The 27,979-nt window shown below is 42.4% G+C and overlaps 3 protein-coding genes across 4 annotated transcripts; 2 read left to right on the top strand and 1 right to left on the bottom strand.

Moving 5' to 3' along the window:
• Positions 1-914: 914 nt before the first annotated feature.
• LOC135077043 (zinc finger protein 883-like) lies at positions 915-11,794 on the bottom strand. 2 transcript variants are annotated; one of them, XM_063971638.1, is made up of 9 exons: positions 11,655-11,794; positions 10,876-11,274; positions 10,672-10,767; positions 10,073-10,561; positions 9,093-9,293; positions 6,698-6,884; positions 5,429-5,539; positions 3,916-4,342; positions 915-3,127 (listed from the first exon to the last, which is right to left on the bottom strand). In XM_063971638.1, exons 2-9 carry the CDS (start codon positions 11,154-11,156, stop codon positions 2,922-2,924), a joined length of 1,998 nt encoding a protein of 665 aa, XP_063827708.1. In that variant the 5' UTR covers positions 11,157-11,274; positions 11,655-11,794; the 3' UTR covers positions 915-2,921. The 2 variants fall into 2 exon arrangements, with proteins under 2 accessions (XP_063827708.1, XP_063827707.1); XM_063971637.1 differs by lacking the exon at positions 11,655-11,794 and adding an exon at positions 11,357-11,529.
• Positions 11,795-12,401: 607 nt separating this feature from the next.
• On the top strand, positions 12,402-13,711 carry LOC135077052 (TWiK family of potassium channels protein 7). Its single transcript, XM_063971649.1, has one exon. It carries the CDS (start codon positions 12,586-12,588, stop codon positions 13,654-13,656), a length of 1,071 nt encoding a protein of 356 aa, XP_063827719.1. The 5' UTR covers positions 12,402-12,585; the 3' UTR covers positions 13,657-13,711.
• Positions 13,712-15,089: 1,378 nt separating this feature from the next.
• LOC135076731 (mitochondrial protein C2orf69 homolog) lies at positions 15,090-27,922 on the top strand. Its single transcript, XM_063971151.1, has 11 exons — positions 15,090-15,161; positions 15,844-15,924; positions 16,238-16,339; positions 17,417-17,544; positions 17,997-18,101; positions 18,421-18,529; positions 19,064-19,125; positions 20,176-20,331; positions 22,890-22,996; positions 23,854-23,966; positions 24,866-27,922. The coding sequence occupies exons 1-11, from the start codon at positions 15,090-15,092 to the stop codon at positions 24,995-24,997; spliced, it is 1,167 nt and encodes a 388-aa protein (XP_063827221.1). The 3' UTR covers positions 24,998-27,922.
• The last annotated feature ends 57 nt before the right edge of the window (positions 27,923-27,979 follow it).

Genomic DNA, 27,979 nt, shown 5'->3' with positions numbered 1-27,979 from the left:
CACTGACAAATAGGAAATAACGTCAATAGAATCCTGCATCTCATCTCAGGATACTTGAATAACGAAGATAATAGGATTACTAATGTTTGGCCAAAAAACGTTTCCCAAATTATCACATCGCAAACAACGTTTCGCAAATTTTCATTTGGCAAATTCTCATTTGGCAAAACAACTTATTGCAAACTTTTATTTCGCAAATGTCGTTTTTGGCATATTATTGTTTAGCAAATTATTGTTTGGCAAAGTATGTTTTGCCAAATGTTTCATTTGGCAAAAATATTTCACGATAAACTATTTACAAAATAATTTGATTGGTGCATAGAATGAAATACAAATTAGCTTGTGGCTATTATTTTGTTTAGTTAATAGTTAATATAAAATTTGTTTCAAATTAATTTTCTTATTTCATTCTTTTTATCGAAATTTCCAAATGATTCATTAACAATAGAGGTAATTCTAGCGCTCGGCGGCCGCTGCCGCGGCACGCTTCGCTCGCCTTCGCGCATTAAGGGTCACTGTTCTAACCTAACCTAACCTACTATTTTCTGCAACCTACTTTTTGCAACCATACTATTTTCTGCAATCTCTTTGTTTTACATAAAATTCTTGTGAAAACCATGATACATGATCATCAGCTATAGCCTTATGCTTTGATTTGTGGGTAACGGTGGGTAAGTATGTGAAGTGTCAATTTGACCAAACAAATTATTTGGGATATAATATTTGGCAAAATAAAACATTTGCTATGTAAACATTTGCCAAGTAAAATTTTACCAAATGATAATTTGGCCAAATGAATTAGTTGCAAAAAGTACAGTTGCTAAAAGTTCATTTGGGAAATGAAACTTTGACGATAAGTTGTTTGCGAAGTGAAATTTGGCGAAAGTAATTTGGCCAAACGGAAGGATACCAAGATAATAAGCAAAAAAACTATAATAAAAAAACTTAAGAAACTAAAGTGAGGTAGCAATATTATGAATATAATTACTCATCTAATGTTTGGTGGGATACATGTTAATAATGTATAAACAGTTACACTACAAAATAGCTCCTATGGATTACTGAGGTATATAGTCGTTACTGCGTGAGGTAGACTTGTGGCCGGCAGGCGATTTCGACCATTCGGTACCGCTCTGCCGTTATACAAATACTATTATAACTATTTATCTCTAACTTTCATGTTAACAGTGAATAGGGAACGGACCGTGTAGTGTAGATAGACATATTTTTTTCATTTACACTTAAATCTATTTCTGGATTACACTGAACGAAAAGCTTAATATCTAAATATGGAAACAATTTTTTTTTTTGCATGAGTTTCACACAATCGTGTTACTCATTTTGTTATTTTGTTTTTTTTTTTAGTAAATTACGAGTACCTATAAAAAAAGTCGGACGGATTCTCATCAACAAAATACTGTGACATTAGGATACACCAGCTTGCCTGTACGTACAGGCCGGCACGCACACATTCACACCCTGTTACACCACTTCGAGTGCAAACTTCACACAGTTGACACATTTAAGCAGCGAAAAAACAACACGAATACGACATGTCTTGTGTGATGAAATTGTGTAAAAACCGTTCTGTTCGAACAAACAAAAATTAAGCAATCACATTTCACAGGCAAAATAATAATCCAATCACTTATTTCCCGACATTAAAATATTGAAATTAATTTAAATCAAACGTCATTCACTCGAAAAAATAATACGTCAAAGACCAGTGTTCTCAGTTATTTACGTGGGAAAATTACCCGAAATATGGGAAATTAATAATAATTTTAGGACTTTTTAGTTATTTATTACGCATACTATGGAAATAAAATAATTTATCATAATAATTGTGTTTTAATGGGATATATTTTCATAGGCAAATTTGATCCTTCCCAAAAATGTGGAACTGCAAAATTCAAATTTTCTTACATTGATTTCAAGTCAGTGTCAGGTTGTATGTTAAAAAAAATCTATCAGAGATAATAATAATATATTGATGATGCATAAGATTATGATTATAATGTACACAAGATTCGTAATTTGTAACTGCGTGAATCATTTTTGATCAACATTATGTACATAACTACATACCCTGACACACTGACTTGCAAACAATGTAAGAAAATTTGAACATTGAAAATTTCGCGCCTACCTCATCGCATTCACCTTTCATCCTTTTAAAATGGCACGGAATAATTCTGTCTACATTTCCAAGTAACATCTGCCGATCTATGTTTTTCTTAAAATAAATGGGTAAAATGTTTTGGCTAACATGGCATCCCTAAATTCACTCACACAATAGACAAACGCCAAAATTTTGCGTCACAGTTTTGTTGTAGCGCGAGTTCCGTCCGCCTTTTTTTATAGGTCCATGGCTTAGACAGTGTCAGTGCAAGAAACAAAAATTACCACCTCGTCCTTATGATAGACTAATAAGGTTCAAATTAGTATTGGAATCTATGACGTGTTTATTGACAATAAAGTAGATCGTACACTATTCAATAAATTTATTATACACTGTGACATCATTTTTTTATTTTTACTTGATACTGACTAAACGTGCCAACCGTACAAAGCCATAATGGGGTACCATACGCAAAGCTTATTGCAGATGGCGCCAAAAGCGGTCCAGGCATATCACACTATTGATTACGTGCAAAAATACAAACTTGGAGGCATAACTGAATTATATTTATTTCTCACTTCTTTTTCAACACAAGTTTTTGGGAATAGACGATCACTACGATTAAAACTGACTGGTATTGAACACAGGAAGTGAATTGGAATAAAATCAAGAAGTCGTTCGGCAATATCAACAAAACGTATGCGATTGACAGCTAACATTCGGATGCGCCACCTGGCTGCAAATTTCGCGCGGATCCCCATTAAAACAGCACTACACGGTCCGTTAATTTTACAAACATTTAATAGATATCGGCGTTCATCACCTCTGCTAAATCCGCGTAGGCCAGGTCGGCGTAGGCGCAGTCGGCCAGTTTGGTGAGGACCGGCGGCCAACGCGGCTGCGTCACCAGCTGTGGCGGCGCGTGCGGTAGGCAGTGCTCGTCGAGAGGAACCAGTTCTGGGCCGTATTCGCACGGCACGCTGGCGGGGAGCGGCACTGGGGTGGCTGGAAACAATGTGCGAAATAAGCAATCGAGTGTTTGGCCGCCAAGTAAAGTCCGGCGAGCAGATAGAATTTCTTCCAATGACCCCAAACTACCCATCCTTATCGCTCGCGTGTAATTATGTTGCTATCGCGCTCGAACTCTCACGGCGGCACAACGTGTCGCACAGTCGCAACAGCAATATAATTAAGCGCGAGTGATAAGGATGGGTAGCTTGGGGTCATTGGACGAAATTTTATCTGCTTGGCGACCGGACTTTAGCAATGACGAGCCTAATATAGACTCCGCGCAAAGGCACAGCCATCGGTGTATGTCACGCGCCACGACCTTTAGTACCATACAAACGAAGGAGGTCGACAGCTGCCACGAGTGGGCAATGGCCACCACTAGTAGTCGGTGGAGGGAGATCGTGCGGAGAGTTGTATCCGCCTCTACAACCGATGTAAACAACGCCTCAACGTGACCACGACCGCTCTGCCAAGAGCGTAACGACTAAGAAGAAGAGAGTAGTCGGTGACTACAATATTATTGTATAGTGACCGCCACCCACCGGTGAGATAATGCGAATCATATTTCAAAATAATGTACTTAAACAGCTTATCGCCAGGCACTGGTAGCTTTCTTCAGTAGGCAAGAGGTGACTAAGAGAGAAATATGCGAACATCAGGACTCTGCTCTGAAGTTAGCGCCCAAAAAGTCAAGAAAAGGTAAAAATATGGCGTTTGATTTAAAATTAACTAAATTCAAGCATTTTGTAACAAACAAAAAGAATAATCAACATCACACTCACCAGTGGGCATCATCGGACTCGGCACCCAGAGGTCGGCTTCGATCTCGCTGATCTCCTCCGCCCGTGTCTCCAGCGGATCCAGCTCCTCCAGGGTCATCAGCTCATCTAAGGTGTCATCAGCGCGCCAGCCGCACGACTCGTCCGACTCCTCCAAACTGGTCGGGGCGTCGACAGACATTTCGGAACTAGACGGATTGCTCACATCCAACTTCTCGTTGCTAGTTTCTGCAGGCTTTTCGTAATGGTTGAACGTGATCTGCGTGACGTTGTGGATTTTCTTCATGTGCTTTCTCAGGTTCGGAACGCTTGCGAACGTTTTGGGGCAGTTGGAGCACTTGTAGGGCTTGCTGTTGAAGTGGATGTTCTGGTGCTGCTTGAGTAAGTAGAGCTTGGCGAAGCCCTTGCCGCAGATGGCGCAGGCGTGCTCCTAACAAATACAAATAATGTATTTGTGAAATACAGGTAAGGAGTTTGGTGTACAAGCAAAAGATGTTTTCAAGCCGTGTTCAGCCTTGTCGGCATACAAATGTTAAAGCATGTGATAATAATAAAAGAAAGTAATAATGAGCAGATTAAAGGCTCCCACAGACAAAACGCAGGTCAGAAGCAGTGCGGGTCAGTTGCAGCGCGGCTGAGGCACACTGAAAGCAGCGCAGTTTCAAAGCAGTTGCAACGCGGGCGGTTGTCAAAAAATTAAATATTCGAAAACCGCTTTCAACGCGCTGCTACCGCCCTGCGTCCGGTGTGTCATGCTAATATGGCCGCCATAGTAATACAACAGCGCGGGCCCGCGCTAGCGCCGCTTCTGTCCCGCTCCCGCGCCGCCTCGTTTGTCTTTCGGCAGTTGCAGTGCGGCGCGGCGCGGAGCGGTAGGAGCGCAGGCCCGCGTTCAAATGGCAATGCCAGATTTTGTATGGAAGGTGGCGTCTTTTTATTTTCGCGCGACCATCGACCAAACTTTGTTTTTTGATTACAAAATAGTGTTATAAACCAAACTTACTATGGCATGTATACCTACCTATTAGAAGTTTGATGATTTTACATACTAGATTTGCTTTTTGCGCGCAAGTTTTGTAAAAAATTGCAACAAAATATTGCGCTGATTCTGCTCCATACTGATGTCTGAAGCCTTTAATGGATGGTATTGTTTGTTTACACATACAATGTCACTATTTTGTTTCAATTTCTTACAAATCTTACGCGCAAAAAGCAAATCTAGTATGTAAAATCATTAAACTTATAATGCTCGTAACTCAGTTCAGACTGAGTTTAGAGGTATACATGTCATAGTAAGTTTGGTTTATTACACTATTTTGTAATCAAAAAACAAAAAAAAAGAAGAAGAAAAAAAAGACGCCAATTTCCGGCATTGTCTTTTAGTGAGTGAGAGACATACTTCAAAGAGTTTCTTCTATTACAACTTGCGCGGGCCCGCATTCAAACTGCGCTGCTACTGCCCCTGCGTTTGGTCTGTCGAAGCCTTAGATGTCAAAATCCTAAGTGTCAGTGATACCTTGGCCTCGTTGTGCACCTTCATGTGCTGCATGAGGCGGTGGCGGTGCGAGTACACCTTGCCGCAGATCTTGCACACGTGGAGCACAGCCGAGAAGTGCTGGGTCACGTGCTGGACAAATTACAGTTCCTTATTAAAATCAAAAAATCAAAATCAAAATCAAAAATATTTATTCAGTTTAGACCACAAGTGGCACTTATGAACGTCAAAATATTATTATAGAAAATAATAAAAAAAGAAAAGGTAGCCCTTATGGGGCACTTTGCATGTCTCCTTTTCTTTTGGGCCTTACCAGCGCTAGTAAATAACTATGTATTCTCAAAATACCCACACTGTGTAAAAACTGCGCACGTGATATTGGCGGAACAGTGTCCCCTGTGGCGAAAATACACAAGTTCATCGCCATTATTACAAGAAGAAGACTATTAATTCTATTTCTACTTAGATGTCTAGATGCATAACAGTATTATTACTCTCTTTAAATAAGAACTCTTCTATTAGACACCCCGTTGACTACAGACTTGGTCGGCTGATAGTTTGGTCATGCTGTTAAACAGTATTAACATTTTCATTTATTTATTTTCACCAACATAACTATCTTTACAGGTCAATAACCTAATTCGATAGAATAAATTATTTTAACATAATCAGAAGTGCGCACGTTACACCGATTTGGTATCGGCCGATTCCTCATAAAAATTAGAAATAGACTAAACTGATAAGTGTAGTCTGCGGAGTATCTTATAGTATTTACGTACTTCGTTAATCGATAATCGAGGGTCGGTTGTATTAAAGTGACGTGTTTGCAACTCAACAGACACTTTTACGTCTTTTTTACACTCAATTGATTTGTGACATATCTATTTAGACCACACATCTGGCTTGTATTGGCGACATTAGACTCTATAGTCTGGTCCGTGAGCACGTAGAATTTTCTTCAATGACCTAGCTTCACCCTAGCTACCCATCCTTATCGCTCGCGTGTAATTATGTTGCTATCGCGCTCGCACACTCACTGCGGGCGCCCGTCCCACAGTCGCGACAGCAACATAATTACGCGCGAGCGATAAGGATGGGTAGCTAAGGTGAAGCTAGGTCATTGAAGAAAATTCTACGTGCTCACGGACCAGACTATAGAGTCTAATGTCGCCAATACAAGCCAGATGTGTGAAGCCAGCCAAAAAGCCGATAAGGATGGGTAGCTACGGATCATTGGACAAAATTCTACGTGCTTGCAGACCGGGTTTTAGCTGTCTTCTGCAGGCCTACCTTCATGAGCAGGTACTTCTCCCCATAGCAGCGCTTGCACACGGGGCAGGAGTAGCGCTTCTTGCGGTGCACGGGCACGTGCTTGAGGCAGGCGGCCAGCGACGCGAACCGCAGGCCGCACTGCTGGCACCAGTTGCCTCCAGCGTGCTCCTTGCGGTGGAGGACCAGCTCTTTGGGTGTTGCGAAGCTGGGGATGGTTGTTGATTGTCAGTAAGATGTTTGTCACTAAATCTAAAGAACGTCTTATTTTAAGATTATTAGTAATTTGTTACTGCACAAATTGGTAATAGTCCCGTCAGCCCCTCATACTAAGCTAAGTATGCTTGTGTCACGAGTGAGCTCAAAACAATAGACGAGCGGCAGCAGGGACCGAACCCGCGTTCTTCGGATCACGAGTCAGCCAGTTCGACCCCTTCACAGTTCGGCTATCGTGGCTTCAATTCGTGGCTGTTATAGCATAATACGCTCTATTCAGCCCGCACTGCTGGCACCAGTTGCCTCCAGCATGTTCTTTGCGGTGGAGGACCAGCTCTTTGGGTGTTGCGAAGCTGGGAATGGTAGATGTTTGTTAATGAGACTGCGTTTATCTGTTACGAATTCGAATGTGCGAGTGTACAGGTCTAAAATATGGTTTATTCCCGTAAGTCATGGGCTGTCAGTTCAGCATACTATATGCCCTGCTTTGCTGGATGCTGCTACTAACTGGTCAATCTGGAAGTAATTGGGGGAAGTCTATGTTCACCAGTTAAACCTTGTGCCTAGGAAATTAAATTCATATTTGGGTCATTCCATGACAAATGTTACCGAGGGTGAAAAACTAAATATGTTATTTTCGCATTAAATCTGATGAATTTTGAAAGTAAACATTCCAAATTATAATGTGCAACAAAAAAAATCTGCAAGAAACAAGTAATTTTTAAGTTATTAGTCTTCAAAGTCTATACTTAAGTCAACAGACTGTCTGAATGATCATTTTCTCTCTAATTATTGGTAATACGATTTTAAAAAAAACTATCAATCTGTGAAACGTTTTGCCACTATATGATTTGAGGGTATTTATCATAGAATTGGTAGATAGCGCCATAGTCCAAAAAAAAAAAAGATAATCATCAAGTTTTAAGTGTGTTTTCTTGTTACTTCGGCGATGTAACACCCGAAACAAAAAAACAGGTATTTGTTTTATTATTGTACCTTACACATGGATTAGGATAACAATATTTGGTAAAAGTAAGGTCATGGTAGTAATGATTTCAAATACTAACTAATATCTGAGCATGATACTAATTTAGTATGTTTCTTTCTTGATTAAAAACTGTAACACCCGAAACGTTTCGGGTATTACATTTTTATTTATATGTCGATAATGTGTGTATATTGCTTAGGGAAGTCAAAAAGTATTACTGTGAGTGTCCTTAGACCTCCCACTATCGCTGGCGTCGGAAAAGGAGTCATATTTCTCTATTTAAGATATTTTTGAAATGTCGACTTAACACTAAAATTAAGATATTGCTAAAAAGTATCGATGTTTGACATTTCCATTAAATATCGTAATTAGAAATTAAAGTAATGCTATTTCAAGCCAAAAACAATAGAAAAAGCTATATTCTGAGGAAAAATTAAACTTGAACTTTGTATATTTTTTTAAGAAAAGCTGCTTCGTAATTTCAAACCAGAATTCGCTTTATTTGTGTTTATTTGTTGTACTCCTTATTTTGTAGTACCTAGAGACTAATAAAACACCGATTTTATCGATAAAACGCGTTGCATTTTCGTACTCGTAACACCCGAAACAGAACCATTGTAACACCCGAAACAAAGAAAAAAATTATAAAAAAATAGTAAAACGTTTTAAGTAACAGTGATTATATGTTACATGGTTTGCAAATTTCATACTTTAGAAGTCCTGTAAGTTTTAGGTATGATTCCTTAAGAAAATTCGCTAAATTTCGAGTAAATGCAGCAACAGTCAGAACATAGAGGCAAAATCTCGTAACGCCCGAAACGCACACTTTTCGACTCATATTTTCGTTATCCTACATTCTAAGCTGCACAAACTTTATTATTTAGATAAAACAACTAAAAGCGGACAGATTAAGGCACTAATATTATTAAAATACTATTTCAAAATACAAGAAATTGTTGAATATGTGTGTACGAACGTAACACCCGAAACGATGGAATGACCCATTTGCAGATTGTATAACTAAACTGCAACCCAAAAGCCTATACGTAATAAAAACTAGCTAGATCTACCATCCATCCATCGAACAAAAGTACAGGAATTCATTATTGAAAAAAAAAGTAAGTACATTTTTGCTACCGCCTCATGCATTGTCCACAGCATAGGCTTCGATCATATTCTGGAAATCAAAAAATTATCTATAATGTCACTCACATTTTGCCGCAGCCTTCCTCCGGACACTGGCTGTAACAGATGTCATGCTCGGTCTTGTAATGATCCCGGAGCCTTCTGGCAGTCTGGAGCGCGTGCCCGCATTGCAGGCACTGGAAGCCGCCGTCGCGCGTTCTGGAATGGGCTTCCATGTGGATCACGAGCAGGGACAGCCGGGGAAAGCTCTTGAAGCACACTTCGCACCTGTACGGAGACGCTCAGCAGTTAAAATCAAAATCAAAAATATTTTATTCATTTTTGACCACTGGTGGCACTTATGAACGTCAAATACAGTTAAAAAAAAGGTAGCCCTTAAGGGGCACTTTAAATGTCTCCTTATCTTTTGGGCAAACATATGGCAAGTGCTGAGAAGGAACGCCGGAACAAACTCAGTCACCACTAGTTGCCAGTAATTATCTAACGGTAAGGATAACCAATTTCAAGTACATCAAATATGTGCCGACTGAACTGACCACGCAAATAACAATAACTCGAGTATTCAAGTCCACTGCACAAGTATAGGATGTATACTGGTATTCTGCCACTAATGCAGTAGTAGCAATACTAGCAGTTTGTTCAATTAAGATTAAAATTGCGAAAGTATTATAATTTGAGTTTATCATGCGTAACACAGGATATTTTAATTCCATAACTAAGCGGTGCTGTGTTTATAATTTTTACTGTAAGTGCTCAGCATTGTTAATAAATTAAACTTTTAAATCTCAATTTTTATTTATAACTTAGGTTGTTAGAAGAATTGACTAAAAAGTCTAAAAAACCATCCACCACCAATACAGACCAATAATCGCACAGCACTTTGATTCTACTACTGTCAAGTGTAGGTATTTCATACAAAAAATCTAATTTTTGAACACAAAGAAAATTCGCAATTGCAGAAGAGGCTGAACATGTTCCATAATATTGTAAAAAAAAATACTTTGAAAATGTAGTAAAGAAAAAATCAAATCAAATCTAATACTTACTGGAATTTGTCTTTGGTATAATGGTTATAGCAGTGGTTAGCAAAGACAAAGTATTTGTCATACTCTTTTGCACAGATATTACAGCCGTAAATAATTTTTTTATCGTCATGTTCTAACATGAAATGATTATCGAAATCTGGTCTGGCTTTATAAGTTTTTTTACAGATCGAACAGAATATACCGCCAAGGATGTCTATGGAGCTATCGTTTGAAAATTCTTGGCCCTCAGAATCTGAATTGGACTCATTGTCTTCAATAAGTACATCGCCAAAATGCTTAGCCAGGTGACTAGTAGCGTTTTGAATTTCGTTGATGCCCTCGTCGCAAATCGGGCAGAAGTAAGAGATGGAGCAATGGTCTTCAATGTGTTGCTCGCAATCGTTCGTATCCTCAATCTGCTTGTTACAAATTTGACAGTTATAAGGTGGGTTACACTGCTCATTCTTGTGGCAAATTTGATGCATGGCAAGATCTTTTTGGGATTGGAATCTGAAATAATAAAATAGTTTTACTTTAACACAAGCGCATATCTTTACAAAATTAAATGTTTATCTTCCATAATGAATAAAACATATTTAGCAAAACGTATTGGAACTTACCTAACATGGCATGTTGAACATTTGAACTGATGCAAAGATTCATAATGGCTGACAAGTGCTGTTTGCTTTGAAAACTGCTTATTGCAATGGGTGCATCTGCAAGTACATTATACCAGTTAAATTCTAATAGCTTGTAATATAAAATTAATAACAATAATACTACAAACATATCAAAATATTGTTATGAAATTGTATTAAACTTACCTAAATTTATCTTTCATGACATGAATTGTGTAACAATGTCCTCGAAAACTGGGGTAGCCAACTATGTCTTTATAACAAACAACACATGTGTACGTAATATCTTTGCTACCAGTATCATGTTTTAGGTAATGTGTGTCATATTCCTTTTTATTTCCAAATTTTGTGTGACAAATGCGGCAGTAGATGCCACCGATTTTGTCGATGGTGGTGAGCTTTAGATGATTGAACTGAGGCTGGTCTGAGGCCATCCCCACCGGGACCCACTTTGAAAGAGCAGCCATATTTCTATGTATGATCCATCTATTGATATTTTAAGTCATCAAATGAATACTGATATTGGGGCTATTGCAAAAATCATAATAGCGTGTATTTTTTCTTACATTTTTAAGGTTTTATTTCCTGAAATCACAAATATATTGTTTTTGTAACAAGTGTAACAGAGCAAACATAATGTAGTTGACAAAGTAAGTCACGCTGGTACCTTATGGGGTAAAAAAAGGCTCTGGAGAATCATTCTTGCGAATACAAAGACACCGCTCGTTTTACACCCACATTCTTCTCTACAAGCACACAAGCATGCCGGTTGCATAGATTTATTACTTCAGGCGGAAATTTAAATATTTAAACACAATAAATTTATGGAACGGCGCTCCATTTCTTTGCGTTATCAACTGGTTCTAATTACGGCGACTCCTTGTCATAGATAAATCCGTACGATTGTGCAGCCATCATCCGAAAGCAAACCCAATGCTCTGCAACAATTTGTTCTAAATACTTACAAAACCAGACAAATACTTCCAGATACACATCGGATTAAAGTCCCACTACATTTTACATAATAACAGACGAATTTTATGGTAAACTTCAGTAAAAATGCAATACCGGATAACAAACAACGCCAAGAAAACGTGTGAATTTTGATTTTGACAGATGGCTAAAATCGATAAAAATTCTTGCCATATTAAAACCACTTCAATCTACGCAAAGAACGAATTTTAAAATCTCGAATTTATTCAAATGCTCTGTGTACATATTGCTATCGCTCTGTTTAAATCTGAAAAAAAAAAAACAAGACCTATCCTCATTGGTCCGCTCGGGTCCGCTGCTTGGGCCTCGAATCTGTCAAAAATCAGTCAAAAAAATGTCAACGAAATAATTTTCTGAATTTTCAGAACATTTTGTTAAAAAATTATAGAATAAAATCGAAATGATAAAATTCAAATAAATCTTGTGCCCTGCATTTCAGTCAACGACTAAACTTTGTACCTAAACGTTAATTTCACTACGTGTTAATCAAGAAAAACCGTAATTAAAATTCAAAGGATCGATCTTTTGGTAAGTTTTATTAATTTTAAAATTACGCATTATTTTTGTGAGTTGAAAATATTAATCCGTGATTTGAGCTCTTTACTAATTATTATCACAATAAAAACTAATCGGCCTTTATGATATTATTTTAGTTATTAGGTAGCTACTTGACAAAAAAAATCCGACGAAACGACGCACATAATATTTATTTTTTTCTATTTACATTTAAATAGTATCGCTGTTTGATGTAAATAAAAACTGTGTTTTGTAATCAAACTAACTTGGCGAGTTGCCAGCCGGGTTCCCGAAATAGTCGACGTCTCGCAACTATGAGTAGTTTACGTTATTTCATCCGGAGAGATCGCCAATCGCGTGAAAAGACTCCATAAGTCCTCCGGCGCCATGGACCGCCACCATCCGCTGCACTCAAGCTTCCACGGCTCCATGAGGAGCAGGGACTCCTCTTCCACGGCAGGCAGCGACCCCAGAGAGAAAATCAAAGATTGTTTCAGAAAATTTATAGCCTTTATGTTTACCCAAGTGGGAGTCGGCGCTCTAGTCGTGTGCTACGCGATACTGGGCGCAGTTAGCTTCATGCACATCGAGAAAGACAGCCCAGATAAACAGCTGAAAGAAGTAAGGCAGTGGAGACAGAATTGTGCTGAAAGATTGTGGAATATTACTGTGTCAATGAATGTTTTCAATGAGACAGCGTTTGTGCTGAAAGCTAATGAGGTGCTGAAGGTGTTTCAGAGTAACATAACTGCCGCCATTCATACAGGGTACAGTGGCAGAACCGCCGAAGATATCTGGTCATTTCCTGCTGCATTGATGTATTCTTTGTCAGTATTCACTATGATAGGCTATGGCAATGTTGTGCCCAAGACTGTATGGGGGAAGCTTGTTACTGTGGCATATGCCGGTTTTGGTATACCAATCTATATTCTTTACTTTTGTAACATGGGCAAAGTTCTTGCACAGACCTTCAAGTGGCTGTATATCACAGCCCATGAATGCAGCCGCAGAGATGATGCCTTGTTTGAAGATGGAGAGATAGCGCCCAAGAGAAAAATAACAGTACCATCTACAGCTTGTTTATGGGTCATATCTTTTTACATACTGACTGGTACCATAATGTTTGGGGCATGGGAGAAATGGAACTACTTGGACTCGACATACTTCTGTGTTATTAGTTTGTGTAAAATTGGTTTTGGGGACTTTGTTCCGGGAGCCAACATTGCGGATTCTGCTGGAGGATCACACTTAAAATTAGTGATAAACTTCATTTATGTGCTACTGGGCATGGGATTGGTGGCCATGTGCTACAACCTGATGTGTGAGGATGTCAGAGTCAAGGTCAGAGAATTAAGAGATGACCTGAAAAACTGCCTCGATGATATCACATTGAAAATCACTGTTTGCATGAATGATACCAAATACTACCACCATAAACAAACCAGAAACCTGAAATGATTGAAGTTGTATTTTGTTTACAGTTTATTGATATTATTTTAAGTAAAGAACTGCATTTTTATTTTAACAGTATTTTTAACTTTAATTTTGGTGAATGGATGACTAGTGTAGTTTTAATTACTAAAACATGTATTATGTGCTTCTTGGTGAATAAAGTTAACTATTTGAAACATATTTTACTGTTTTTCTTATGATTGACTGCACCTGTCCTATTCCTATGTGATATAAAACTGTTTAGAATAATTTATAGAATAGAATTAAGCTGTAATTTCAACCTAGGCACCCATCTCTGCCGGACATGAACCTCCTCAAGGTTCTTTAGAAGCTAAGGGCCGAGTCCGACGCTAAAACTAGCGCGAGTAAACGGAGTGTCACCACACGCGTTTGAATACTACGTCACACGCATGCACTGTTAAATTATTTCTTTGTACAGACCCGCGTGCGGGCACTTGCCCTAACTTTAAGAGTAGGCGCACACCGTTGATTTTTCGTCGGCCGATAGTTTAGTCGGGCAGTTGATCAGTATGGGCATGTATGGGAGTGCGCACACTACGCCGATTCGATTTGACCGATTCTTCATACAATTTAAAATCGGGCACAATTATCGGCCAACTAAAAATCAACGGTGTGCGCCTACTCTAAGGCCTTGCTATACTTTACGTACAATGTAAACAAATGTTGTTCAGTAATGCGCGAGTAGCGCCGCCATGCTGCCGCTGCGGCTGCGGCGCGTGGGCGGGCACGACGGGCGCCTCAACGACGCGCTGTTCCAGCCCGCCGCGCGCCGCCCGCCCGGGGACGCGCCCCGCACGCTCGTCTACTTCGGCGGGGACGTGCAGGTGCGTACCCGGGCCACTGCCAGGCCCCCCTTTCCACTGGACATAATTATATTTTCCAGATGATAAGGCTCCCTTACTCCAGTGTCCAGGGCCCCTAGTACCTACTAGGAAAGACGGGTCTGGGCACACGAGTGGCTCAACGACGTGGCGCGCACCTACCACTGGGCACTTTGGGCACTTGTCCAGGACCCGCTTCCGAGGGGCCCCCAAGATTGCTCCTTATGTGTCCAGAGCCCCTAGTAGGTTAAAGATCGCCCTGGGCCACGCTGCGGGGCGGGCACACATACTTCGGCGGGGACGTGGAGGTGCGTACCCGGGGCACATTGACTTCCATGTCACGGGAGGATGCGACGGGTATCATAGCTCATGAGTTAGTACTATCAACTACATCTTCGAATCGGCAGCCCAACATCCTTCACCAGACCATTCTGTATACTGCGCTATACGTACACGTACGCTCATCTACTTCGGCGGGGACGTGCAGGTGCGTACTCTGGATTACTACTCAGACTCAAACTTGCGACTAAACTAGAATACGTTTCGCATGTTCGTTTACTTCGGAGGGGAACTGTAGGTGCGTGCTAAGAGTTGCTGATGCCAGGAAAGCTGCACGGCCCGCCCAATGATGCGCCGCGCACGCTCGTCTACTTCGGCGGGGACGTGCAGGTGCGTACTCAGTTTTGCTACATGGGCGTACCCAGCTTCTGGCCTAGGGGGGGCAAGTCATATCCAGGCTTGGAGATTTTTTAGGTCAGATGGTTCAAAGTTCCTTTAAGGTGAAGGAAAACGTGTGGCTATACCTGAACACGTCTCGCACGTTCGTTTACTTCGGAGGGGAACTCTAGAAGCGTACTCAGGGTTGCTGATGCCAGAAAGGCTGCGCGCACGCTCGTCTACTTCGGCGGGGACGTGCAGGTGCGTACAGCCAGGGGCTTTATCACTGGGCACTTTGGGCAATTGTCCAGGGCCCCGCGACCGAGGGGCCCCTAAGATTGTTCCTTGTGTCCAGCCCCTAGTAACTGTTCGGTTAACGAAAGTGCCCGGAAAGCTGCAGCGAATGGCGCCGTATTGCGAGGAATATCAGTCATCGTGATTCACAATGATGACCACGACACGACCACTCTGACAAGAGTATACCGACTGAGAAGAAAGGGCCACCTTGCTCCTTCCCGCCGCGCGCGTGCAGCTGGATTGCTACTACATGGACGTACCCAGCTTCTGGCCTAGGGGGGGCAAGTCATATCCAGGCTTGGAGATTTTTTAGGTCAGATGGTTCGAAGTTCCTTTAAGGTGAAGGAAAACGTGTGGCTATACCTGAACACGTCTCGCACGTTCGTTTACTTCGGAGGGGAACTCTAGGAGCGTACTCAGGGTTGCTGATGCCAGAAAGGCTGCGCGCACGCTCGTCTACTTCGGCGGGGACGTGCAGGTGCGTACAGCCAGGGGCTTTATCACTGGACACTTTGGGCACTTGCCCAGGGCCCCGCGACCGAGGGGCCCCCAAGATTGCTCTTTATGTGTCCAGAGCCCCTAGTAGGTTAAAGAACGATGCGGGGCGGGCACACGGGCGGCTAAACGACGCGCCGCACACGCTATTCTACTTCGGCGGAGATGTGCACCCGGGGCACAGCCAGACGTCTCTTTTCTCTTTCATTTTGGGCATATGCCCAGGTTCCCGCGACCGAGGGGGCCCTCACATGCTTAAAAAACCTTTTTCACATGGTAAGGCTCCCTTGCTCCAGTGTCCAGGGACCCCTAGTCGGTTAAAGATCGCCCTGGGCAACGATGCGGGGCGGCTAAACGACGCACCGCACACGCTCGTCTACTTCGGCGGGGACGTGCAGGTGCGTACTCTGGATTACTACTCAGACTCAAACTTGCGACTAAACTCGAATACGTTCTTCTTTTCGTGTCGACAACAAACTTACACATCGTCAGCCCAAAACTCCGCCACAAGAGTTGCGTTGTCAGTTTACGAATACGTTTCGCATGTTCGTTTACTTCGGCGGGGACGTGCAGGTGCGTACCCGGGGCACAGCCAGGCCCCTCTTTCCCACTGGGCACTTTGGGCACATGCCCAGGGCCCCGTGACCGAGGGGGCCCTCATATGCTCAAAAGATCTTTTCCAGATGATAAGGCTCCCTTGCTCCAGTGTCCAGGGCCCCTAGTAGGTTAAAGACGGGTCTGAGCACACGGGTGGCTCAACGACTTGCCGCGCACCTACCCGGGGCACAGCCAGGCCCCTCTTTCCCACTGGGCACTTTGGGCACTTGTCCAGGACCCGCTTCCGAGGGGCCCCCAAGATTGCTCCTTATGTATCCAGAGCCCCTAGAAGGTTAAAGATCGCCCTGGGCAACGCTGCGGGGCGGGCACACAGGCGGCTCAACGAAGCGCCGCGTACGCTCGTCTACTTCGGCGGGGACGTGCAGGTGCGTACTAACACGGTCACTTGTAAGGCCGCATGCATATGCAGCCAGCCTGTTGCTCTTGAGTCAGGAGTCGCCCGCACGGCGGGACTCCTTAGGGCCTTGCCACACTAGCGGATTACAAGCGTTTTCAAAGCGGAGCGCTCCGAGTCCGTCGAGGCGAAAACTCGAGACGGAGACATTGAGAATCCGCGACGTGTTCGCTGCGGAGCTGCGGCGGCGTCGCTTTGAAAACGCTTGCAACCCGCCAGTGTGGCAGCTCACTTAAGGCCGTTGCAAGGAAGGTTGCGGAACTTGCGGATTAAATCGTGCTGTCCGCCCAACGATACGATTCGCACGTTTGTCTACTACTTTGGCGAGGCTCCTCAAGGTTCAGCCGTTCAGGTGAGTCAGGTCGCTGTTGCGACGAACAACAGATTTTGATTTGAGTATTATGACATAGTGTCGGGTTTATTATACGTACAGATACAACTTATTCATACTTTATTTCTTCAGGACTACCCGGAAGTGATGCAGGCGCACCGCGACAACCGGAACTACGCCAAGTGGAACCTGGAGAACACTGCGCGCATGCTCAGCCTCAATTTCCCCGCCACACACATCCTCGTCGTGCGACCCTCTAGGTAGAGAAGTGTTTACACTTTTTGTTGCAATATCGGTCGTATTATACAACTGCGTAAATCATTACAGTATAATATAAATGATTGTTGCGAATTCGCCGCCCCTATCACAACTACATAAAATCTCACAGGAACAGTTTTTTTTTTTTTACGAAAAGCATAGCCGGTTCTTTTCAATTGGGTGGGAAGGTTCTGGAGTGGAGGCCTTGTACCTTAAAATGCAGCGTGATACATCCACCCACAAAGTGGACCGACGGCCTCATAAAGATAGCAGGAAGGCGCTGGATGCAGGCCGTTACAAAACCGGGCGATGTAGAAATCATTAGGGAAGGCCTATGTTCAGCAGTGGACGTCCTGTGGATGAAATGGTAATTATTTCTCAATTTTACTGGTAATGATACTGGTATCAGCTAAGTATTTATCGTCTGTCTGAATCTGAATTCTAATGCCCTCAGGATAGAGTACAAGAGCTTCAGCTGCTACGACAATTTCGTGCCGAGCAACAACGCGGGGGTGCCCGATCACACTCCCACGCACAGCGCGCTACATCACTTAGAAAGGTACTTACAATGGTTTTCGACCTTATGACAAATGAATAAGGTTACAATATTTAGTAGCAACTAGCTTTCGCCCGCGGCTTCACCCGCGTGAAATTTAATTTGTCACATATCGTCATAAATTATTCTGGGTTATAAACAATAATACTGTAAAGTTTCATCAAAATCCGTTCAGTAGTTTTTGCGTGAAAGAGTAACAAACATCCACATGCACAAACTTTCGCATTTATAATATTAGTAGGAGATAGGCCCCAGACTCATAATGAGTTTGCCAGTCCTGTCCAGAGAAGATTGAACAAATTATGTTTTTTTTTCATCACAGGTTACTGCAGTCAGTGACCACTCGACTAAAAGCCCTGCCCACTTCGGAATTGCTAGAAGCAGTCTCATCTATTTCGCTGCCTGAAGAAATCGACATTGAAGATTTACATGTAAGTCATCATTCAGAACTGTATTCATGAGGATTCAACAAAATTAAATGAAAATTCAGTTACATGTGATTTTAACATCGGATGTCGTAACATAACTCTGGATTGATTGAAACTAACCGATACAACTAAACATGCCCAAAAGCTCAATAAGATTCTTTCAAGTCTGAAATGTCATAACCAAACTGGTATTAAATCGAGTGTTTTTACTATATTCTGGTCTGCGAGCACGTAGAATTTTGTCCAATGACCCCATGCTTATCGCTCGCGCGTAATTATGTTGCTGTCACGCTCGCACACTCACTTCGGGCGCCCGTCGCACAGTCGCGACAGCAATATAATTACGCGCGAGCGATAAGGATGGGTAGCTTGGGGTCATTGGACAACTTCTACGTGCTCCTCACAGACCAGGCTTTAGTGTCCCCGTCCACGACTCTCCCAACTGTTTTGATAGTGGACCTCAGAGACGTTATAGGTAACATTGTTCAATGCATCATGGACTTTATCAGCTGTAACATAAGGTATATTTCTGCGCAGAACGCGTCGATCCACGCGGCGCGAGACAGCACGCAAGAGGGCGGCGCGAGCGAACACAAGCCGTGAGTAGGTTTAGTTCCAATGGATGTCGTGAATCTTACATTTACTTTGTTTTTATTCTTTATTTACGGCTTTGGTCCACATGTTCCATCCACATGATATGCCAGCCCCATTGCATCTTTACTAATAGTAAAAGAGGTGTAAATTATCTTGTCCCTCTTATTGTTGATGTTACACAAAAAAAAAGAAAATAAACTATTTCATTTACCAAAAAGCCGCTACGATGTCTTTCGTTGATGAGATGATTCAGTGGTTGACTTTGCAACTTCTTTCTTTTAGGCCTCAGCCTCGAATTTAGCCGGCAGTGGGGCGGCGGCGGTAGCGGCGCGGGAGCGGCAGGATCTTATGCGTAAAATCAAATAGACCGGTTCTCGAAAACAGCGGCGCGGGAGCGGGCAACGAGCGGGCAGCGCACTCCTTCTTTTGCCCACAATAAATCGAGCGTTAGGAATAAATTTGAATCGAAATAAAATTATCGCCGTTGTTCAGACGTTTCGTTTGCGAATAAAAACAAATATCTCGACAACACAACCCCGAACATAACACTTCGCCGCTAAAGCGCCGCGCGAGCTGCCCGCTTGTTTCGAGAACGGGTCTGCGTTGCCCGCCCCGCTCCCGCGCCGCCGCCGCTCCCGCCCCGCTGCCCGCTAAATTCGAGGCTGAAGCCTTAAAGTTTAAAAACTGGTGTACGCCACATCATAAGTTTCTTTTCCACTGTCATTTTGCTGGGCTATGCACGAGCCTTCAAGTTCAAGCAACAACATCCCAAAAAACAGACGTCTGGCATTGCCAGATCAAGAGAGGATAGGATAAGAATCACAGATTTAAGTCCCACTTGAGTGAGGCCCGGTTTTCACCAAGGCGGAGTGGAGAAATGATTTAAATAGCCAATCAGATGTCGTGGTTTCCTGAATAATTAAATCTGATTGGTTATTCAAAACACTTCTACGCTCCGCCCCGCCTCGGTGGAAACCGGGCCCGCAGCTATTCTTGGATTCCAATAATAATAAACTTTTAGTTTGGATCTTTCATAACATTCCTTGTAACCCCAGTGAGACAGACCCGCTGTGGTGGCGAGACACACTGTCCCTGGACGAGACACGCCTGACACTCGTAGGCTTCAGCAAGGGCTGCGTGGTGCTCAACCAGCTCATCTACGAGTTCCACTACACCAAGACGCTGACGCCGGGCGACCTGCACATGATGAGGTGGGTCCAGACACACTGGAGACACTGTCTCGGGCGAGACACGCCTGACACTCGTGGGCTTCAGCAAGGGCTGCGTGGTGCTCAACCAGCTCATCTACGAGTTCCACTACACCAAGACGCTGACGCCGGGCGACCTGCACATGATGAGGTGGGTCCAGACACACTGGAGACACTGTCTCGGGCGAGACACGCCTGACACTCGTGGGCTTCAGCAAGGGCTGCGTGGTGCTCAACCAGCTCATCTACGAGTTCCACTACACCAAGACGCTGACGCCGGGCGACCTGCACATGATGAGGTGGGTCCAGACACACTGGAGACACTGTCTCGGGCGAGACACGCCTGACACTCGTGGGCTTCAGCAAGGGCTGCGTGGTGCTCAACCAGCTCATCTACGAGTTCCACTACACCAAGACGCTGACGCCGGGCGACCTGCACATGATGAGGTGGGTCCAGACACACTGGAGACACTGTCTCGGGCGAGACACGCCTGACACTCGTGGGCTTCAGCAAGGGCTGCGTGGTGCTCAACCAGCTCATCTACGAGTTCCACTACACCAAGACGCTGACGCCGGGCGACCTGCACATGATGAGGTGGGTCCAGACACACTGGAGACACTGTCTCGGGCGAGACACGCCTGACACTCGTGGGCTTCAGCAAGGGCTGCGTGGTGCTCAACCAGCTCATCTACGAGTTCCACTACACCAAGACGCTGACGCCGGGCGACCTGCACATGATGAGGTGGGTCCAGACTCCAGACACACTGGAGACACTGTCTCAGGCGAGACATAAATAGTAAATAACAGACCATTTTCGAGAGGCCATTAACTAATAGACCGTCCTTATCGAATAGTGACTGAGTTTCTTGCGCTGCTTCTTCTCAGCACTGGCCCATTTATTGTCCCGAAGCAGTGGTAGGGTTAATACTGGGACGTGTAAAAAGTCTATCTGCAAAAATAAATGAGTTTTATAAGTTTTAATTTCTGGTTTCGCTCCGTTTACTCCTTCTAATTCACAAGAGGGATCTTGGTACGGGTTTCGCTCAAGATTAATGCTTTGTATTTAAGTCATTTTTTTGTCAAAAAATGCGTTTTAATACGCTTACATGGTGGATAAACCAAAAAATTTTCAACTGATAAGATGTTTATACTGAAAATTTAGTTGCTTGAAGAAAATGGAGATACTAAGCCGGACTCTCTTCTCCCATTCTCTATCAATGGTTCGTAGAGCGTGAGACTGAATGGTGTAACGTAGTAACACAGTTCGTTCACTCATTCGTTTCGAGCGTAGGTAGAGTGAGAGAACAAACGGCAGTACTCAGTTCGTTCATTCGTTCGTTTCAGCAGGGGTTATAGAGTGAGAAAACGAATAACATACGAGGGGCGGCTGATAATTCCGCGGCCTAAGGTACTTAACGATGAGTAATTAGCATGTTACTCATGTCACTAGTTGCGACACTCAGTAGTATTATAAAAAGCAATCACTAATTAAGTTTGCACTGATAGTTCAATTTCTATCGAACAAATGACATCACCATGTCCGCCAAATCTGGAGATTTGCGGAATTTCGACACCGCGCGCCGCGGACATAATTCCTCGTAAAGAAGGAAAATAGACCGAAAGACATTTTTGAAGAGATGTCATTGGTTCTTCAGGATTCTGGACCTTCATATACCATGGTTAAAAAATGGGCCCGACCATTTCAACACGGACGAGAGACCTGTAAAAACGACCCCCGCCCTGTCACGATACTGAGTGAAGGAAACGTTCAAAAGTCGAAAAAATCGTTCCGGCTGACCAAAGAATTAAATCGTGGCAGATAGCTGAAGAATATTTCTTTATGTTCGCGAGGCTATTGTACAGAAATGACGTGGGAAACTGACACGCGGATTGATCTTTCGGCAAGACAACGCGCCCGTTCACGCCGCACGAGTTGCGAGGCCAAGCCCTGAAAGACACCGGGTTCTCAGAGATTGGCCACCCACCATATAGCCAAGACCTATTACCTAGCGATATTTTCCTGTTTTTCGATTTGAAAAAGGACTTACGGGGCCGGAGATATGCAGATGACAACGAAATTAAAGCTGCGGTTGGTCGTCATTTTGAAAAAAAAATTTTTGGGTGGGTAAAAGGCATTGTATGCGAGATTTAAGAAATGTATTTCTTTTGAGGGAGATTATATTACAAAATAAAAAATAGAAACCATTTATTTTATTTCATTAAGTACCTTAGGCCGCGGAATTATCAGTCGGCTCTCGTAACCACAGCTCATTCAATCATTGCGTTCTCCCTGCTGCCGGACTTGTAGTCTCCTTTCTCCTCTTGCATCTCCGTCAGCAGGGGTAAGCCGTGACAACAGAGGGCCCCTGCTGAAAATCAGTTTCAAGACGAGCCCTGGCGGTATTTATGAATGCTATGCGGGTGACTTTTTGTCAGAGGGGCACAAGTAGTTATCTGTCCACTTGTGTATCTCTCTCTGCATGTATCTACGTCTAGCCTGCTTGTAGGTATATCTTTCTTTCAAATAAAAAGTTTTCTATTCTATTCATTCGTTCCGTAGGTTCATCTCGCGCGTGGAGGCGATGTACTGGCTGGACGGCGGCCACGCGGGCGGCAAGAACACGTGGATCACCTCGCGCAGCCTGCTCGAGACGCTCACACGACTCGGTAACTAACTACCCTCAACTTTACACATACCTTCATTTTTTGGTCATTCGGTCTACACTGAATGAACGAGCACGCCCCTAAATGAACATTCTCTCATTCTCTGGTATATTTCTTCATTCATTATTAGATCATTTTGTCTAAACTTTAGGAGCACGGCCCTCTCCAGTTTAACAGATAAGGTTTAAGGTTTAACGAACATTTATTTCTCATTAAAAACATTACAGTCACTTACATGAGACAATTAACAAATTTTATGTAGGTAGATAATAATTTACAAGTTGTCCAATAGCCAGAACAAGCAGATGTACTTCTGCGGGAACCGTCCTCACAAACCTGTACTTACGTGAACTTTGTTGTACATCATATAAACACTCAGTTTTCTAGGTTTACATTACTGTGAATAAAACTAAGTTGTACATTACTGTACATACATACAGTGCGCGCGGCTGCCAGGCGGCGACTGGCGCTCTGCGCAGGAGCCGACGTCGACCGGCTAGCGTGATTTGGAAGGCCATTCCCGCAAAAGGACGTACCAATCATGGACATTAGATCTCTACTACAGAAGCCCCTATAGCTTATCAAAGGCAATGTTTATTCGTCATCAGGTATTGGCATTTGATCTCCACTGCAGGAGTACGATCTCTAATTCAAAGGCAAAATATGTAGTTTACGTTGCCTATGCTAGCTAGGCGGGTTGAGGAAGCCTGCTGTTCACATAATGTGTCCCTTCGCCACTTACAACATTCAATGGAATAGTTACAACATCCACTGGAAGATTTACAATAGGACTAAATTCATTTACATTATAAGCGATAGGGATAGCACGTAAGTTTCTTATATGTATATATTTTGTTCAGATGTAAACATCTACGTGCACGTGAGCCCGTACCAAGTGCAAGACGAGGGCCGGCCGTGGATTGGACGCGAGGAGAAGGCATTCACTGGGCTGCTGAAGAAACTTGGCGCCAAGGTACAGTCATCCAACCCAATCGAAACCTAAAGTAAAGAACTCGAGCCCATTACACACGGTATTCAAGCCCCAGACCATAACTTGTAGCGACCTTGTATGTGAACCACTAGGCCAGTTAACTAAGACATAGACATTGGGTGCAAAATGCATGCAATGCAATAGCAAAATGGTGATTTTCGGCTGTTTTCGGCGAGAGACACGTTTGCTAACCTAAGTAGTAAGTAATAGTGTCGTATTTTATTATTATTTTTAGCAGTAACAGCTCTTACCGTTTAGCGATCGTCATTTTGCTTATAAGCCCTAACGATTTTTATTTTCCGCCAAATGCACACATTGAGTAGGTATAATTTCATCAAAAATGTATGTAATCAATGTAATTGTATACTTGTGGTCGCCGAAATATCTTAATCTATTTAGTTATATTTATGTACTTAAACTCACCACACCCCAACCGTCACGTTGACGTGTTACGCGCGTTCTTTTCGTCCTTAGGCTATAGCTGAAAATCAGTGGTTTGCTTTTAAGTAAACCAATTACTGAGCTATTGCCGTTTTGCATTGCTGCGACACACATTTCTGTATAAAGTGTGTACCTATATTGTATGTCATAATGTTTTTTTTCTTTTTTATTTCTGTCTTACCATACCATGTCATATTGTCCTGAGGGTACTATTTTATCCTACTTTTGGTACTTTCTGTTTGTAATGTGTGTTTCTGTCATGCAAATAAACGTTTTATCTATCTATCTATCTATAAATAAAAGGAAGCTTTTTAGGGATTCTTCACAAATAAAAAAATGTCTACAAACTATTTGCAATACCCCAGCGAATACGATCTTTATACCAAGAATGGTACGGTTTAAAATCCGCTGCTGTCTAATTCCCGTAACAATTTCCCCAGATCCGCAGATACCTGCATACTCAACCAGGCGCGGCGCAGTCCCTCCAGATGCACTTCGACGTGCTCGCGCACTTCAAGCGCGTGCAGGACGCCGCGCCCGCCACGCCGCCCGACTCCGACGACGAGCACTGAACCGGCGGGACTACTGAGGGCTTAGGCCTCAGCCTCGAACTTAGCGGGCAGCGGGGCGGCGGCGGCGGCGGCGCGGGAGCGGCAGGATCTTATGCGTAAAATCAAATAGACCGGTTTTCGAAAACAGCGGCGCGGCAGCGGCGCCGCAGCGGGCACCGAGCGGGCAGCGGCGAGGGAGCGGGCAACGAGCGGGCAGCGGCGAAGGAGCGGGCAACGAGCGGGCAGCGCACTCCTTCTTTTGCCCACAATAAATCGAGCGTTAGGAATAAATTTGAATCGAAATAAAATTGTCGCCGTTGTTCAGACATTTCGTTTGCGAATAAAAACAAATATCTCGACAACATAACCCCGAACACAACACTTCGCCGCTAAAGCGCCGCGCGAGCTGCCCGCTTGTTTCGAGAACGGGTCTGCGTTGCCCGCCCCGCTCCCGCGCCGCCGCCGCTCCCGCCCCGCTGCCCGCTACGTTCGAGGCTGAGGCCTTAGAGTAGGCGCACACCGTTGATTATTCGTCGGCCGATAGTTTAGTCGGGCAGTTGATCAGTATGGGCATGTATGGGAGTGCGCACACTACGCCGATTCGATTTGGCCGATTCTTCATACAAATTAAAATCGGGCACAACTATCGGCCAACTAAAAATCAACGGTGTGCGCCTACTCTTAGTGTGAGTTTACACCAAACGTCGTCACTATAGCGGACGCGTTAAAAAAAATATATGAAGATCAAGATAAGTTCTTTTAAGTTTCGCTAGGGGCGCTGAACAATCCGTCATACATGTCACTTTTATTTTACGCAGTTGACATCGAATGCGTTTGATGTAAACTCACACTACGCCCTCTGGAGTTATTTATTCACGTAAGTGAGTAAAGATGGGCGATTGTGAATGATATTATTCGATAACCTTACGAATTCATTCGATTGTTCCTTCGGACTTTGCAAAAACAAACATAAAAAGTGGATTTTATTTTGCGTGCGATAGAGACCAATTTTGTACGGCAATGTATTCACATTCATTCATTCAAATGAACTAGTGGTTTCGGCGCATTCGATTCGATGGTTTCGGTTCCTTCGAATATCAATCGAAATTATTTTATTTTGCATGCGCTAAAGACCAATTTTTTATGGCAATGTATTCACATTCATTCATTCGTTCAAATGAACTAGCGGTTTCATTCGACTAGCAATCGATTGTTTTTGTATTCAATTGTTAATATTAGTAGTATCAAACCATTCGATTATTGGAATCGACAACAATCGCCCATCTCTGTAAGAGAGCATAATATCAGCGCTAATAGAAACTGTCATTCTTTCTCTCGCATGCGGCTCTTTCGATGTAAAGTTGCAGCTCTTCAGTTGTAAAAATGTGTGTATTGAACTGCTAATCATGTTCACAACAATGTTTGTATTGAACAAAACGTCCAATTAAATTGCTAAATAGTTTTGGAATCAGTCACAGGTGCGTCAATTACGCAAAATAAAAACTATGATAAAAAAAGAAACAACAAAAATCTCCAGAAAAAGATCCCCGAATCGAAATAATGAAGAGAATGTATCTCAAATTCTTGAAAACCCATGTAAATTACTCCCGTTTTCTTCGTAGGCGTGGTCAATCCCTTTCTATAAACATGCCAAACTAGTTGTAAATCCAGGTCTGTTTTTACAAAATAGGTATTTTCATCCGCATAAACTTGAAACATTCATAAATAAATAGGTTAAGAAGTTGTTCATGAACTGGACATTGATTTTTAGTAAAGAGCTCAAACAATTTGACAAAATCGGTCCTCGACCAAGGTGTATAAGGTGGTTTTCCAATAATAGATCGTTATTTATACATTTTAAATGTTGTACTATGCAAGTATGCAGTGACGTATGAATTTCTGAAAGTCTGTGGCTGCTATATTTCACAGCTTCATTCTCCAGCAAAAAAAGTAAGATATAGTTTTAGAGATAGTAAACAATCTCAAAATTGAGAATAAATGTTATTTATTGACTAACATAATAAATATGCCATTGTTGGAGCGTTGCTTTCGCGTGCGGTGTTATGATGGAGACAACGGTATATTATAATGTAGAATTTATATGTAAAACATTTTAGTAATCCTAATCACAATGTGAACTTTACTGGTATCAGGACGAAGCTCAGGGTATTATTGAGCACAAAATTATATGAAGTATGTAAAAGGGTCGCTTTTGTCTTTTCACACAATATTAGATTGAATGGCAATTACGAACCAATGGGATCTTCATTTTAGTATCTTATAAATATGCGAGTGTCCAGCATTTTTAAGAGTAGAGCGTTCAAGATACCAGTTTTATACAATTTTCGTAGCGTATGCCATATTGTCCAATAACGGATTTTTACATCATTGAAAGTAATGAGATAATTGGTGTAAATAAAAATTGAAACAAATTAAAATTATTTTACTAAAGTAATTTGGCGTTGTGATTTAAAATTGAGATTCAATTAAAAAGTTTTATTAGATGTATAAATAGGCCTAAAATAAGAAAAATATTTAAAGCTACTTTGTGAGTGACATATTTTAGTTTATTATCTCATTTTTTACAATTATTTCTAAAATATTAAAAAGACTCCATATTGTGTGTATAAAACATTAATTGTTATTAAATGATAATACATTTCTAAAATGTATACTAAGTTGTAAAAAATCAAATTAAATCCATTGATTTTATTATTTCAATTATAAATGTATTCGCATTTATTTAACTTATATAAAGTATCACAAATGACATTATTTTAGTATTAAATTTAAATACTATCAATGTGTGAAGAAACCTTCAAGTATTTTAGCGGTAGTATTTGTGTATAGTGTAAATAAATCAGCTTGGACAACGCTTTCATGAAGATTGATCTCAAGTTAATCTATATGGCTATGTATTTTGAAAATAAACCTATTTTGAATGTACTGGTGTAGTTTTTTTCCTTCATCTATGTAAAAAATAACGGACAAATTAACTTCTAT

The sequence above is a fragment of the Ostrinia nubilalis genome, chromosome 12, assembly GCF_963855985.1.
Source record: "Ostrinia nubilalis chromosome 12, ilOstNubi1.1, whole genome shotgun sequence".
NCBI lineage: Eukaryota > Metazoa > Arthropoda > Insecta > Lepidoptera > Crambidae > Ostrinia > Ostrinia nubilalis.
This window is presented reverse-complemented; position numbering and strand designations above follow the sequence as displayed.